Source organism: Rissa tridactyla, chromosome 1 (assembly GCF_028500815.1).
Source record: "Rissa tridactyla isolate bRisTri1 chromosome 1, bRisTri1.patW.cur.20221130, whole genome shotgun sequence".
Taxonomy (NCBI): domain Eukaryota; kingdom Metazoa; phylum Chordata; class Aves; order Charadriiformes; family Laridae; genus Rissa; species Rissa tridactyla.
Genome location: NC_071466.1, coordinates 168468748 through 168483977, shown reverse-complemented (window position 1 = coordinate 168483977; position 15230 = coordinate 168468748). Strand labels below are relative to the sequence as shown.

Sequence of the window (15230 nt, the reverse complement as noted above, 5' to 3'; positions counted from 1 at the left end):
TAACATTAATGAATTTGATCAAGAGTTCATTGATCATTTGATCAATTGTTCTTTTACTACCAAACTCCTCTGCAAACTGAAGTAAAGGACAAAGAGTATCAAGCCCTTTTCTAGTGCTCTTTTACAAGACACATTTGAGTTCCAGGGCTTTGCGATATCTAACTTACTTTTTCAAATTGCTATTTAATTTGCTGTCTGCAACTTGATTTTACAAAGCTCACTCTTTTCATAGATTTTTGTTTGTGGAGAACCCATTGAACGGCATATAGAAGACAGTACATTGACTTGCCTGGCCCTACCTACAAAAAATATCTACTTGCCACATATCAACTTGCTAGCGCAAGTCAAAATGAGAATCGGTAAGAAAAATGCAAGTCATTATTATTTTTAATTTTTCATTAATTTTCATAATATTTTATGCAACAGCAGATAAACTGATGCATCAGAAGTGAATACAGTACATCAATTGTTTTCATTATACAAATAAAATATTTTGAAAACCAACAGTAGATACCTGTTTGACTCCATGCAATGTGTATAAGCAAGGTACAATTCTTACAGGACCTATAATCAACAAAGGCTTAAATATTAACGTTATAGGTTGATGAAACTAATGGGAACTTCATCTTTTTTTAAGTGGAAGTTAACAATACTTTTCCGGCTTCTGTACAAAGCATTCATTTTGTGAAAACTTCCTGTATATGTTCCATCTCTCTGGAAGCAGTTATATGGGAACTAACTAATGATAATGTATAATTCTGTATCAGATAAAACTGGTAATTCTCTATCCCAATAAGATAAATAGTGTCTGTTATTGTTGTCACCCTTTAATTTAACAACTTGATAACTTTTCTTTATATAGAAACTTGGAAATATGCTGAATAGTAACAGAAGATGACCTTTAAGATCTGTCTGAGATTTGCTACTGTATAGCAAATAAAGAGAAAGGGATAATGTCTCCATGTTCCTTCTATTAAACTTAATTTGGTCTATATCTGACTTACAATGGACTAGAAAATCTAGAAATCACTTGCTGCACTTTGGTTCGCTTTGTGGAGCAGCCTCAGAGTGTTCTGGATTCTTTTTCAAGAAGATATGCAACAGGAGCATATTGGTGCACCCCCAACCACTACTTTAGTACTAGAATAGCGGTAGTCCAAAGTAAACACTCTGAAACGCATCTGCTGTGGCTGTCAGATCTTCAACACCAGCTGGTTTGCTCTAGAGATCCACTCTTACTGCGCTTTGCTGCTTGTCAGTGCAGGCATGGCCAGACTCACTCATAGTAACGGCTGTGTTTGACCAGTTCCTGTTTCTGAATCTACATTTTTAGAAAGAGCCTATGAATACATACAAATATTGGGGAGTGCAGTATAAGAGACATGCAGTGCGTCAAAGAAGGTTTTAGAACTGGTTAGTACAAAAGGAGTTTGGAAATGCTCAGAGAGGTTTAGGTTTTGCCTACAACTGCCATGTGAAATAAAGTTCTGAAGTGGCTTACTGCTAGTCTTGCCAGATAGTTTGTGAGCGGGTTGATTTGTGTAGCCTGAGCTTCTTTTGAATGGCCTAGGTAAACCTTAATGGCATCATAAAGTAGTGAAACAACACTGTAGTTCTGTATTTATGTCCATTAATCAGTCAGATTTTTGAGAATTGGATTGTAACAGTAAATACACAACAGCATTTGTTCTACAGAAGTTGCTTCTTTTTGCATAAATTGGTTTTCTATTGAATAATTTACTAAGAACTGTTCTGGTTTTTTCTTTCCTTAGGACAGACATTAGCTGAAAAAGTAGCTTGTACGCCTGAAAGAAGAGATCCACTGCAGTGGCTACGTGCTCTCAAACATCTAGAATCAGCATTGAGGCTTTGCAGAGCATCTGCTACAAAAAAATTAGATATGGAAGCTGAACTTCTTTTTCAGATAGGTAAATAAAACCCTGTTTGTACATCATGATTACCTTCCTAGGCAACGTTATGCATGTGGCCTCTCTTAAAACGGAGGCATTTTACTGTAAAAACAAAACAGATTTGGATATTTCTCAACCTGTTTAGCTGCAGATCTCTCTCCTGTGTTTAGGTTTACACCAGCGTCTTTCAGCACGCATTACACAATGAATAATTTCAAAACTGCAGTGGAACTTCTCCCACCTCTATGTTATCAGGGATCAAAGGGTGTAGCCAATGAGATTAAGGACACTGCAGAAAGCTAATTAGCCTCTTTGCATCAGTCTGAATTAAAGAAGATGAGAGGCTCATAAAGTATTTCTAAATGATTTAACAAAGCTAATGAATTACACAGTGTTTGCATGCATTTGGATTTTAGTGGCATCATATTTTGCACCCGGAGGTGTTGGTTTGTTAGGATCCCAGACAGAAAGGCACTCAGACTCTGTAAAGTATCTCTTAAAATGCCATTTATTGAAGTAAACACTACAAAGAAAAAGAGGATAGTGTAAATAATCTTAAGTCCCTTCAGATGCCGAGAACCCCAAGCTGTGTAGTATGGAATGGGCTCCCAGTCAGGGTGTAGCACAACATGCAGATCCTGTCCGTGGAAAGGTTGCCTCATTTCAGTCTATTGAGTTGTTAGAGGATTTTCTTGAAAGAAAACAACTCTATTCATCATTTCTACTGTCAAACAAAAAGCATATTCACATAAGAACTTCTTGCTGCACTTTTACAGAAAGGGCAGGTGGTATAATCACTGGTACTGAGGGGATGCTGCCAACAGGCTCTTCTGTTCCAGCCAGCTGGCTATATTTACCCTGTGGCACAGCACAACACAGCATAACAGCAGCACAGAACAGGCCTGTGCCTATGCATTAACTCCTCCATGTCTTCTAGTTAGGATCACTACGCGTTAGGAGTCATTATGATGCCAAAGTTTGATTATTTTAGCTACTCTATGAAGTATTTTTGCTATACACGCATTGTGTGTTACATTTGAAACAAACTGGCAAAGACTTTGCTTATCAGGAAGAGAACAGATAATGCATTATGTTGTTTAACTTTCACAGAGGTAAACAGGTTGGTCTTATGGAAAAAAAAAATTAAAATCTTGCAAATCTGCTTTCTGTATTTCTTTCTTAGGTAAGGTAGAACGCCAGATAACTGAAGCAGGCAATAGCAAGTCATCTCGAGCTGCTGAAACCCTGTTGAAAGCTATAGAACTCAGCCAGCAACATGATCAAAAATTTGAGTAAGAAACTAGCTATATAACTTTCAAAATTATTTTAATCCCACATTAATACAGTTTTTTGACAGTTTTCCGTGATTTGGTGTGGGACTTCTATTATGACGCATCTTTTATATTTTGGAGAGTTTTCTTCTATCGCAGTATAGAAAAGCTACTGTATACTTATTCTCTTATTTAAAACAAATGCTGAGAACATTTGAAAGCATATTTTAGAGTACACAAAGTTACAGCGTTCTTTTCTATTTTCAAATTTGTACCCTCTCTGTCAACATCAGGAACAGAGCTATCAATTAAACAGGGGTTTTATTCATATTTCAAAAGATGAGCTGTGGCCTGCCCCCTTCCAGATAACAGAAATCCAGCTTGAAAAGGTTAGCAGCCAGAAACAGTCAGAAGAACAGAGGCAGAAGGAGCGTAGGAAATGTGTTTGCAACAGATATCAGGACAGTGACTTTGGCATTAGTTATCAGAATAGAAGATGCCTGAAGAGCTGAGCCAAGCCAGACAGTAAATTCTGTCAAGCAGCTCTGATACATTGGACTTTAGTTTTTTTTAGTTTCTTGACCACATTAATGAATAATGTGCCATGTCTGGTTACAGAGAGTGTAAAGGCAGCAATTTACCTTGCTTGTTTGGGTATTCTGTTACTTAAGTTAATGAACCAGAACTCTGAACACAGGAGCAGTAGCATAGTAATAAACCTCTACAAGCAGTCAGCATGATGGAAGATAGTACAGAAATGGAGTGTGGTGATGTTATGCAAGTTAAATTTGCTACACTCTTATTTAATTTGCTACCGTCTTTCTAAAAGAATGTACAGCAATATCGATGGACCTTGGCTTTCTTATTTTAGAGAACTAAACATCCCAATCATGCTTATACAAGCCCTCTTATATCTATGGGAGTGTTTAATTAAAGTTGTTTCTTGATGTCTCAAATCCTTTTTGTTAGCAAGACTAGAAATGTTAACTAAATTGTCACAAACTAAGCATACAACTTGCCATCTTCCCGCTTAGCTTGCCCTATCTTGAACTGTACATCAGTCTTTGACTTTTGTATTTTGCTTTACACAAATCATACCAAAGATGGAATTTATTGTACTATAGGAACAGCCAACTGTGCAATACGAGTCTGTCCAGAATGGTAACTATGTGAGCAGAAGTTTGCTGCTAAGCTTAGGAAACTAATTCATAGGAGGGATCTGGAGAGAGCTACAGAGCCAGAAGGAATCTGCATAAAAAACTGTTATAAACCTACAGGGAATAGAAATGTTGGAGAAGTTCTCCAGATATAGTGATTTTCAGCAGTTCGAGGGAAGTAATTCTGTACCTCTATTCCGCTCTGGTAAGACCCCACCTGGAGTACTCTGTACAGGAAAGACATGGAGCTGTTGGAGAGTGTCCAGAGGAGGGCTACAAAAATTATGAGAGGGCTGCAACACCTCTCCTATCAGGAGAGGCAGAGAGAGTTGGGGTTGTTCAGCCTGGAGAAGAGAAGGCTCCGGGTAGACCTTATAGCAGCCTTCCAATACTTAAAGGGGGCTTATAAGAAAGATGGGGACAGGATTTTTAGCAGGACCTGTTGCAATAGGACAAGGGGTAATGGCTTTAAACTAAAAGAGGGTAAATTTAGACTAGATATAAGAAAGAAACTTTTTATGATGAGGGTGGTGAAATGCTGGAACAGGTTGCCCAGAAAGAGGTAGTAGATGCCCTGTCCCTGGAAACATTGAAGGTCAGGTTGGATGGGGCTCTGAGCAACCTGATCTAGTTGAAGATGTTCCAGCTCATTTCAGGGGGGGTTGGACTAGATGACCTTTAAAGGTCCTTTCCAACCCAAACCATTCTATGATTTTTGCCTGATTTATAATACTACTGTAAAAATAACTGAAAGGTGAAGGAAGTTTAATAAAAGGAGAACAGGAATTGGTGGGCACAGTCAGTCTGAAGATGCAGAGTATTTTGGTACAGAAGTCAGAAGTTAGAACGTTCCTCAGCTGAGGCTGATGAAGAAATGAAAGACTATTTTGGTCACCGGGTATTTTTGCTGATTCTTGGAAGAGTTTGACTGAAGACCCATATACAAATTCAGCAACCCATGTTTCAGGGAAACCAGGACAATGGATATATGCCTGAACTTGAGGAAGGAAGAGGAACCCATACAGATTCTGTACAGAAAGATCACTTCCCTTGCAGACTTCCAGTTTTGTTACTAAATATTTGCCATTTATTTATTGAATATTTGTTGCACATAATGCAATTTATATTTGACATATTCTTAAATCATTGTGTTATTTGTTAAGCATACCATAGCGGGGTTTTAGACTCACTAAGAATTTAAAACAGGATCGCATGGCTTTCTAAAAGAAGGTACACTTTGAGTAGGTGATGTGGTCTGGGTGAATGATTGTTTGGTGGGGCTGTATGGCTAGTCTTATGCGGGAGTCAGATTGTATCATTGTAACGTTTACTTTGACAGTAACATTGATTGATCTGTGTGTTGTTTCTTACAGGTTAATAAGAAGATCATACCTTGAAATAGCACTATTGTATTTGCATTTTGCCACAAATAGTGAGGATGTGTCACAGACAGATAAGATGGTGCCTTCCAAATCAAACGTATGTTTTCTATCTTTTGGGTAGTGTCCTCTTCAAAGCAGGAAATATATTTCTCTTAGAACATTGTGCACCTTGCCAGACTCTTACTTAACAGTGACTTATAAATCATAGTGATACTGAAAATCCTACTGGAAAAAATCACACAAAGAATTCATATAGTACAGCAATAGAATTTTATCTTGTTTGATTTTATTTCTCATGTTTGTTGCATAAAATTATAACATTTAAATCTTTTTTTTTTATAAAATAGGAAGAAACAGAACAAATGGTATTTTCGTTTATGATTATGTACTAATTAATTCGTACCTTGCAAAGAAAGCATAATATTGAAACCTGGTTTTTAAGTGGTAATATTTATACTTTAACAGATTTCAATTTTTCAGTAAAAATATGAGTGACAGCATGAGAAATATGAAAGGCTTTAACCATGTTAAAGTGGCGGGAGCAGCCAATTAGTATGCTCTGGATAATTTTTTTCAATTTCAGCAATTAATCCATGGATTTACAATCAATGCTAATTTTTACAACTTGCAAATAAAACAATAACTCTGTAAGTAGGAGGGCTTTTTTCTATATTTAAAATATAGTTTACCATAAAATATTTAGAATCCTAATTGTGAACTGGTGTGTAATTTTAGATCTCTTCTGGAGAACTCTCTTCTGAGCAGGCCCGAAAATCAGAAGGCTACAAAGTACAAGCCTGGATTGCAGTAAGAGCAGCTACACAGGTTGGTGCAATATTCTGAAGAGGTATTTTTTGTGTTTTTTTAATTTCATAGAACCATAGAATCATTTAGGTTGGAAAAGACCCTTGGGATCATCGAGTCCAACCATCAGTTTCATTTTATGCTACTTACACAAGCAAACAAGAGAATCCAAACAAGACAAGAATTAAGGTTTCCTGAAATTTCTGGCATGGGTCTTATTTGAGGAAATTAAAATGGACGCTGTCTGAGTAGTGCATTTAATCTCTCCTGGACAGATCTGACTCCGTTTACTTCAACTTTGATTCAGTGCAAATAAAACAGCACACTGCCTGATATGTGTGCACATGTATTTGACATGTGGGTAGACATCAGTGGCATCCAGGTGAGGATATCTGATTTGAAATCACTTATGTAGTAATTAAGCTGTCAGTAGTAATGTTTTATTTAAGTATAGTATGTACGATATGTCAGAGAGAAATAGAATATTTTCCTGACTTTTAAAAATATAGTAGGTTGAGTAATTAATTTTTTGTCATCATCTTGCTACTCGCAGATTTTAAAATCTATATAAATATTGTAGTGAACTGGTTCTGAATAAAATAAACATTATTTTTAGGTTAGTGAAGCTGTGCTTGCTTCTCAGCTATTAATTGGAATGAAGAGTGTTAAAGAACACAGCATGGAGGATGCAGTGCAACAGAAAATCCCAGAATTTGCTTTCATGGATCTTCTTGCTTCGTACAGAGATTTCTTATCTGGTATTCCTTTATACCTAGTAATATTAGAACATTAAATAATAATACACTATATATGCCTTGTAATCTAGTAATACATTTAATATCTAATTTTCATTTATGAAAAGTTTTAAGTCAAATTTGGAAAGTAAAAGCAAAATCCTCATCCTGCATAACAGTACAAAATAGTGACTAGATCTAATGGGTCTTTAAGTATCAGCCTGTGCGGGCGTTCAATAGGTTAAGAAAAATTGCATTGTTTGCATACTGTGGCTCAGCAAGATAGAGTGCACGTGCTGACATACTTCTAGAAAAACAGATGGACCTTGGTCACAGGACTTCCCCAGACTTCTAGATTAGGTCTTGGCCCCCCTATCAGTCATCACTGCTTTTTTTTCATTGATTTTGAACAGAGTTTTTCCTTAGGTATATTAGCTTTTCCTTGGAGAATTTCAGGATTTCTTTTGATTTTGCAAACGCATATTGGTGTTGAATAGTTTGTCTCTCCTGCCCACCCTCTCCCAACCCCCCAAAAAAACCCCCAACGACAAACCAAACCCCAAACCCCCAAACCAAGAAACCCAGACTCTTACGAAGTTATCTGCCTGGGTACTGTATTCTAAAAGGCAAAGTCAGTAAAATAAAAAAAATGTCACTGTCTTTCCAGTCCAGTGGACTATCATTTCAAGATGCTTCTATTAGCTTAGTAGAACTTTGCCTTTGCTTGGTTTATTTCCAACTTCTGCATTTATTTCACAGCTAATGGAGTTGATGAGTTTTTGATTAAAAAAAATAAATCAGTGAAACTAGGAATTCTGGGATAATGGTTGCCAGATGTTATAGAAGCACTACGGCAAAATATCTATATTTATTTTTAAACTGGGAACCACTAGTTTAGGGCTAAAATTTTGGTTCAGTGGCTTAATTTCAATCATCCCAAGTGACTGACAAAGATTGAATTGTTCTGCCTGGTAGTTGCTGGCAAAGCTGAGCAACGTCTGCTTACTGTACAGTGTTTAAACATATGTGTTTTGATTGGTTTATGAAAACAAGTGTTGTATGCTAAGACTCTCCATCAGTCTGATTGTTTTGTACGAGCTCCATTGCTTATAATTACAGATCATTTTTTTTCTTTTAGCAAATGCAGCAGGTGTTTCTCCTGATAGTTCTGTTAGGCAATACAAAGAATAGAAAATGTAGAAAAGCAATAGTAGGCCAAAATATATAAAGGTAAAATTGAAATGGAAATGATCAGCACAGCATGCTAAATATTTTCTGTAAAACCATTAGTGAAACACATTGTTTAAGTTTCATCTATAAACAATGTGGCCATTTTAACTAAATACTTTTTTTACAATTGACAGTGAAGTATCAGGAATAATGGAGACATTCATATTTTGTAGAAGCACACAAAATTATTTTCTGGAAGTTTGCTATTAGGAATTACTGTAACATAATGTTTGTTCAATTTGGAATGAGAAACAGAGCATAAGAATTCTGTAGGCTTTTGAGAGAGCCATGTACTAATACAGTGAAAAAATACTGCATATGAGCAGTGATATAGTGATAACTGTACTGATTTTTTTCCTCTTTTTGCATAAGTATAAATTTAGATAGCACACAAAAAGTATATTTTTTTAGTCCATAGTCAAGAATCCGTTTAATTGAAAATGTGCTTAATATCTACAAGGGACTGGATTGAAGCTAGCAACAAACATTTCAGAGTACCTAACTGTTCTGAGTTCAGGTCAATATAAATGCGAAGTTCAATTGCTGTAGTTATGACTGATGACTCCTAGTGTTGTTTCTATCGAACAATGTATAGAAATAATGGGTTTATATTTAAATTCAGACAGAGAGAGAGAGAGAGAGAGGGGGGCTCGCTCTCTACCCCTTTTTGCTCCTTGCAAGGACCAGCCAGATTCCTGGACATGATCTGAGAAATATTTTCTTTAATAGTTCGACTAATATTAAAGCAGAATAGAAAGAATTTTCCTCTTAGGAGAAACATAACCAGGTTCAAAAGTTACATTTTCAGTTACAGATTAGTGAATTCCAACACAATGCAGAAATAGCTTTTGAATTGCAACCATTCACGTAATGTGGACTGTCGAACTGTTATTGGATTTGCAGATGGATACAACGTTGTCTCTGAAAGTCCCAAAGCATCTTCTACTGAAAACAAACAAATCACACAAGACAAGCAGAGCCAAAGTGAAGGAAGAGAAAGTCTTGCCACCAAGGCCAACCAGAAGAAAGAGACAATAACATGGGTTCACTTAATTCGCTACCACAGTTATTTAAAAAGACTTTATAACACAAACCTTCTATTTGGTATGAATTTTTTCTTCCTTTTAGAAAAATGCCATTGGTGAGATATTGTTCTTGGGGGCCAACAGTGTCAGATTCAAAGGCCATCAGCAGAGATGCTCTCATTTTGAGTTCCTTTAAATTGTGCGAATGAGAAAAAATATTAACCGAAATCAAGATTTATGTCAGTTTACAAATGTTGTAAGTGAAGATATTACCTTTTTTCATAATTATTCATAAGCCTTCATGATACATCCCTCAAAACTTAATTGCTATTACTATATCTGAAGCATTTTTTTAAAAATACATAATCTATATTTATTTTTAGTTCTAGATATATGAGACTTAAGTCACATCAGAAATCGATCTGTTCAGTTGGGGGCCTGTTTGTGACAGTTGAGCGTAGTGTAAGTGGGAAGGCTGAGCATTATTGAATGTATTTTCACTAAAACCCCAGATGTTATGTACGTACTTGGTTTATTTCACTGTAAACAAAAGATGGTAATAGATAGGACAGAGTAAGAATCATTACTTTTTTCAAACAGAGTAAAAATCCATTAATTTCAGGGCACTAATACTATGCATTCATACCTGATGGCCAGCTGCTGGATATCCAAGTGACAACCTGATAGGTGAGAACAGAACTAGATTGTACATATCGGTGCTGCCTGGAGTGAAACTCAGTAACACTGAAAATAATAATTTCAGAGAGGGTTGGTTTTTTGCCTTGCAGCACCAAAGGAAAAGAAAGTGTTCTACCTCACCACAGAACTATAAGGACAATAAGGTATCTACACGTAGGTCTCAAAATGTGCGTGCGTATCTCAGCTGTAGTTACCAATGATGGAGCCTAGGGAGCGACTCAGCTGATCAGCCACTAGCTGTCTAAATTAGGGTCTTAAGAGCTCTTAGAGCTTCTTTTGACCGTAGTGAATAAATATGCATTTATTCTAGTGGGCGCTTAGACACGTGGTAAACACGCTTCTGCTTACACATCTAAATTTAAGTACCTCAACCTCAAAACTGCATCTCCCATTTTATGCTAATTTATGATGTCCAGACAAAGCTTGTTTCATTATCAGCTCTCCAGTGAAAAACTGCAATACAAATAGCATAACCCAGTAATATTTAAGGACAAGCAGTATAATTGTTGGAAAGGCATTTAGTTGATATTGAATCAATTTACATATTTTACTATACTTTCAAAATTTAGTATCTGTAGAAACTTTACTTTTTAATGGCAACTGATGATGTCATAAAACATCTCTTTTCACAGCTGCCCCTAACTCAGGAACTGGATCACTTTCTGCAAGAGATGGACACCTTAGTTCCGTTTTTGACACAGGAATTGTTCTACGCATAGCAGAAATGCATTCATTTCTTAAAAAGCATTTGTTTGAATATTCACTGTGTTGTCTTGAGAATTTCCCAGAAGAGCTACATGATGTAGAATTGCGACTTGGTAGGCCAGCTGATTCTTTAAAGGTACTTATTTTCTTACTGATGTTTCAAAATATGTATTATACTTGCATTTTGCTCAGATTCTTGCTAGTTGCAATGGTGATATTTCTGAGAGCGCTATAGAAGAATGAAATTCATTATGCAGAGGATCAGTGCAAAACCAAAATCCTGTGCAAGTAGTGAAGGACATAGTTAACAGATGCAAATATCCTTGTGTTATTTATTCCTGAAAAAATGATCTGTAGCCCATGCCCAGTGTATTTAGATCCTAGAAGATTAAGCAGAATGATATTTAAGATGATTTCATTATTAGCTAATTAAGTTGGCTGTGTTATTTGGTAGGACTGAGGCTTTTAATCTTGTAGATCTCCATGTTCCATACCAAAAATGTCCTGATGTTTGCTTTGTAATTTGTATGTACAAATCTCTATATTGTTAATTTGGTCTATAATAAAAACATGATTTTCAAAAAATACATAATTTATATTTTATCAAAATTTATTGAAGGCCTTGTGTGCCAATTTTTTTCACTGAGTATCAGCTGGCTAGAAAATCAGTCTTTTCAGATCTCTGGCTTGTGAATAGCCTGTTTACACTTTGCCTATTTACGTAGGCAGCTCAGACTATATTACTCAGAGAAATCTTGAATTGGAAATCTGGAGTCTACGGTGACCATGGCATATGTATTCAATATTGAATGGTAAAAGTCTTTGAATATTCAATGTAAAAGTAATTGTCTTCAAACTTTCTCTGTCCCACTTTTCACATTAATAATTATCCTAATACTAAAAAATTAAAATGACAGGTTACTCTGTATGGTTTATTTTTTACCTATTACGTGCAGTATTAGATGGAGACAGAGGAGCCTTGAGGAGTGAGAACTTGTTATTGTATAAAAATGAATTAAAATAGTTTTGTGAAAGTAATTCTTCTACAGTTGGTGAACTTTCTGCAGTGTTGGACAGCATATCATTACTCATTTCCCAACAAAGACCTGACTGTGCCACTGAATAAATTGTAAATATATGGTATGTGACATTTATAACAGCCATCGTATATCAAAAATTATTTTACTCTGTCTGCTCTTCTTTTGACATAATTAGTATTACACTGTCCTAGAATAATAAGCTTCAGAGCTCACTGTCATGTTCGTGACAGGTGCAAGCTGCATAATCATGTGTTAGCTTCACTGTTGGAGACAGCTAACAAGCATAAAGCTCTTATTTTTTTTAATTCTAAGCTTCATTGATTTTTATCACAACATTTTTAGAAGCTTTAACTATTCAGGAGGCTGTATAAATTATTTTTAAAATGTTACTATAATTTGATACTTGGATTTTTAACAATACAAATAGACAGAATTTTTGAAAGACTGATTTTTTTGTACAAGTTTGTTTCGCTTACATGTGTCTTTGTAATTCTATTTTTGACTCGAAGTTTTTTTTCAGTTCTGCTGAACAAAGAATCCAAATTACATTAAGAAGGCTATAATTAAAATTGTGTGCCCTGTTACATTTTGCATGCTTGTTTTTTATTCCGTTCCATGATAATATGTAGGACTGGAAACACTTAACTAAGAGAGTTTGTTGTTTTCAGGCTTTTGAGAGAGTTGAATAGATAAATATTTATGTATATAATTCAGCAACCCTCCAGTTTGACAAGAGCAGTTGTAATATCCTTCCTCAAAAAGATTCAATATGATGTAAATAACAAGATGCAGTTCAGTGAAAAAGAAAACACACCACATATTATAGAAAGAAATATATATCGTAAGATGGACTTTTAAGAGCTGTTGTTCAGGGGCACGACATAAATCAGGTTGTTCCCACCTCCATATATATGTTTTCTCATAATTTTGTTCACACTCCTTCCTAGTAACATAGTTGGTGATTCATTGCCAAAGATCCTGAATGTAGGGGATCCTTGGAACAGGTGTGTGATCCATGCACATCCCATGGCATACCATGGGCTATGGCCACTGTTATCACTGCCTCAGTGTTTAGAGTCTGTGTGGCATAGGTCATCCCCAGTTAATTGTCCCATGCCATGCTGAAGGCATATCCATGTGCTCGAATGCGTGACTTCAGCATGCATGACTTCATCTTTATCTTCATTTCAACTATATTTTGATGTGAGATGGGAACTGGCTTTATGAAGTAAGATTATATCACCGTGAAAAATCCATCTTCTGCTCACCTAGATTTACCGCTCTGTATCAGTCATGAGCTGTATTTTCTGAAAATAAAGTGGGTAAAATTCCCCATTTTTTTCAGCAATGAACATTAAAAATTAAAAAAAGAACTAGCTCCCTAGGCAGCTGTTTTCAGTGTCCACATTTTGGAATCAATGATGGAGACTCGAACAACTTCTTCAAATAGCTTCAGCATTCCCCCAAAACGTCACTGTTTGGCCCCCTCTGTTCTTTGCAGACCTGTGTAACGCTTCAAAAAGTAGCAATGGTATGGCGCTGTTCAGCCTTTAAATCAAATGTTTCACAACTTTAAAAAAGGCTTTTATTCATGAATGAATGTGGGTTGACAGTATTCCTCCATTGCTTCCCTGGTAAATGATGGCCAAACAGTAATTATTTGATGAATAGCCTGCTAATGATCCGTATATATTTTAGTAAATACGACATGTAACAAATTCTCACAAATTAAGTCACTGAATTTTTAGTAGGTATCACCCTTTGTTAGTTGCACGGCTAACGAGAAAACAAATAGATAAACATAAATGAAGCATTAGTCTAGCATTCTGATTACTATTTTAATTATCAATATGTATAGCAGACAAATTACTTTTCCAGCACTAAATTTTGTATGGTCAGCATGTCCACATAATATCTTTTAGCAAAAAACGTAACGCCATAAAGAAGATAAATCAAAGGTAACCATCATTGTTCAGTGTAGGTGTCTCTTAAGTCAGCCCAGAAGTCCTTTGCATTACGGTTAGAAATGTCTCATCATGTGAACTTTGAAAAGCCGTAACTTGGTAAAATGACACCTTTTAAAATTACCCATTTATCTAAAAAAGCATATATTTGTGCAGGAGTGAGAGTCATTCTGATTCTAGTAGACACTAGATTATAGCAGATTTTGCATGTTACACTAGAAAAAATGCTATTTAAAATTTTAATTTGTGTTTCAGATGTCTCTTGAAATTACTGGAACTACATCAAATATGTCACATGTGAGAATAGCTTCTCCGGTTCCTGTCATCACAGAAGCAGACAGTCAGACGGAGAGCAGGGCAGCAAATGCTTCAAATAAGGAAATTAACATTCAGTGGTACATTCCTTCTCTGGCAAAGCCATCAAACGATACAGAGACTAAGGTATAACTACACCAAAGCAATTCCTTAGTTATTGAGTTATTGGAACAAATTAAGTCTAATTTCCAATGAATATTTGTGTTCTGACTGAGCAGCTTTTTATTGAATTATACATATGCTGACTGGCAAGCTGCACAGCAGGGAGCTATATATTTACTCTGCCACAAACCTGCTACGTAGGACAAACAGAATGCTGTGACAGTTTTTTGGTGGCAGGCCAAAGAAAGACTTTGTTAACCATCTAGAGCTTCCAGGCCATGTTGGATTCATGCCTTTTGCAGGTCCTTGATGTCTTGGAATCATAGAATAGTTTGGGTTGGAAGGGACATTTAAAGTTCACCCAGTCCACCTCCCTGCAATAAACAGGGACATCTTCAACTAGATGAAGTTGCTCAGAGCCCCGTCCAACCTGACCTTGAATGTTTCCAGGGATGGGGCATCTACATAGCACCTCTCTGGGCAACCTGTTCCAGTGTTTCACCGCCCTCATTGTACATTTTTTTTCCTTATATCTAATTTAAATCTTCCCTCTTTCAGTTTAAAGCCATTAACTTTAAAGCCATTATTGCAACAGGCCCTGCTAAAAAGTCTGTTCCCATCTTTCTTATAAGCCCCCTTCAAGTATTGAAAGATAAGGTCTCCCTGGAGCCGCCTCTCCTCCAGGCTGAACAATCCCAACTGTCTCAGCCTTTCTTCATAGGAGAGGTGTTCCACCCCTCTGATCATTTTTGTGGCCCTCCTCTGGACCCAATCCAACAGGTCCATGTCTTTCCTGTGCTGAGGGCTCCAGAGCTGGACACGGTACTCCAGAGCGGAGTAGAGGGGCAGAATCACCTCCCTGGACCTCCTGGCAACGTATCTTTTGATGCAG

The 15230-nt window shown here is 36.4% G+C and overlaps 1 protein-coding gene across 1 annotated transcript in view; it reads left to right on the top strand.

Annotated features, from left to right (window-relative positions):
• The window catches only part of CFAP54 (cilia and flagella associated protein 54), a 111218-nt gene that overhangs the window by 89503 nt on the left and 6485 nt on the right, over positions 1-15230 (top strand). Inside the window, 9 exon segments of the mRNA XM_054219060.1 lie at positions 233-359; positions 1773-1928; positions 3094-3202; positions 5712-5817; positions 6456-6545; positions 7141-7282; positions 9392-9592; positions 10845-11053; positions 14177-14362. Of these exon segments, the coding sequence (XP_054075035.1) occupies positions 233-359; positions 1773-1928; positions 3094-3202; positions 5712-5817; positions 6456-6545; positions 7141-7282; positions 9392-9592; positions 10845-11053; positions 14177-14362 (1326 nt within the window).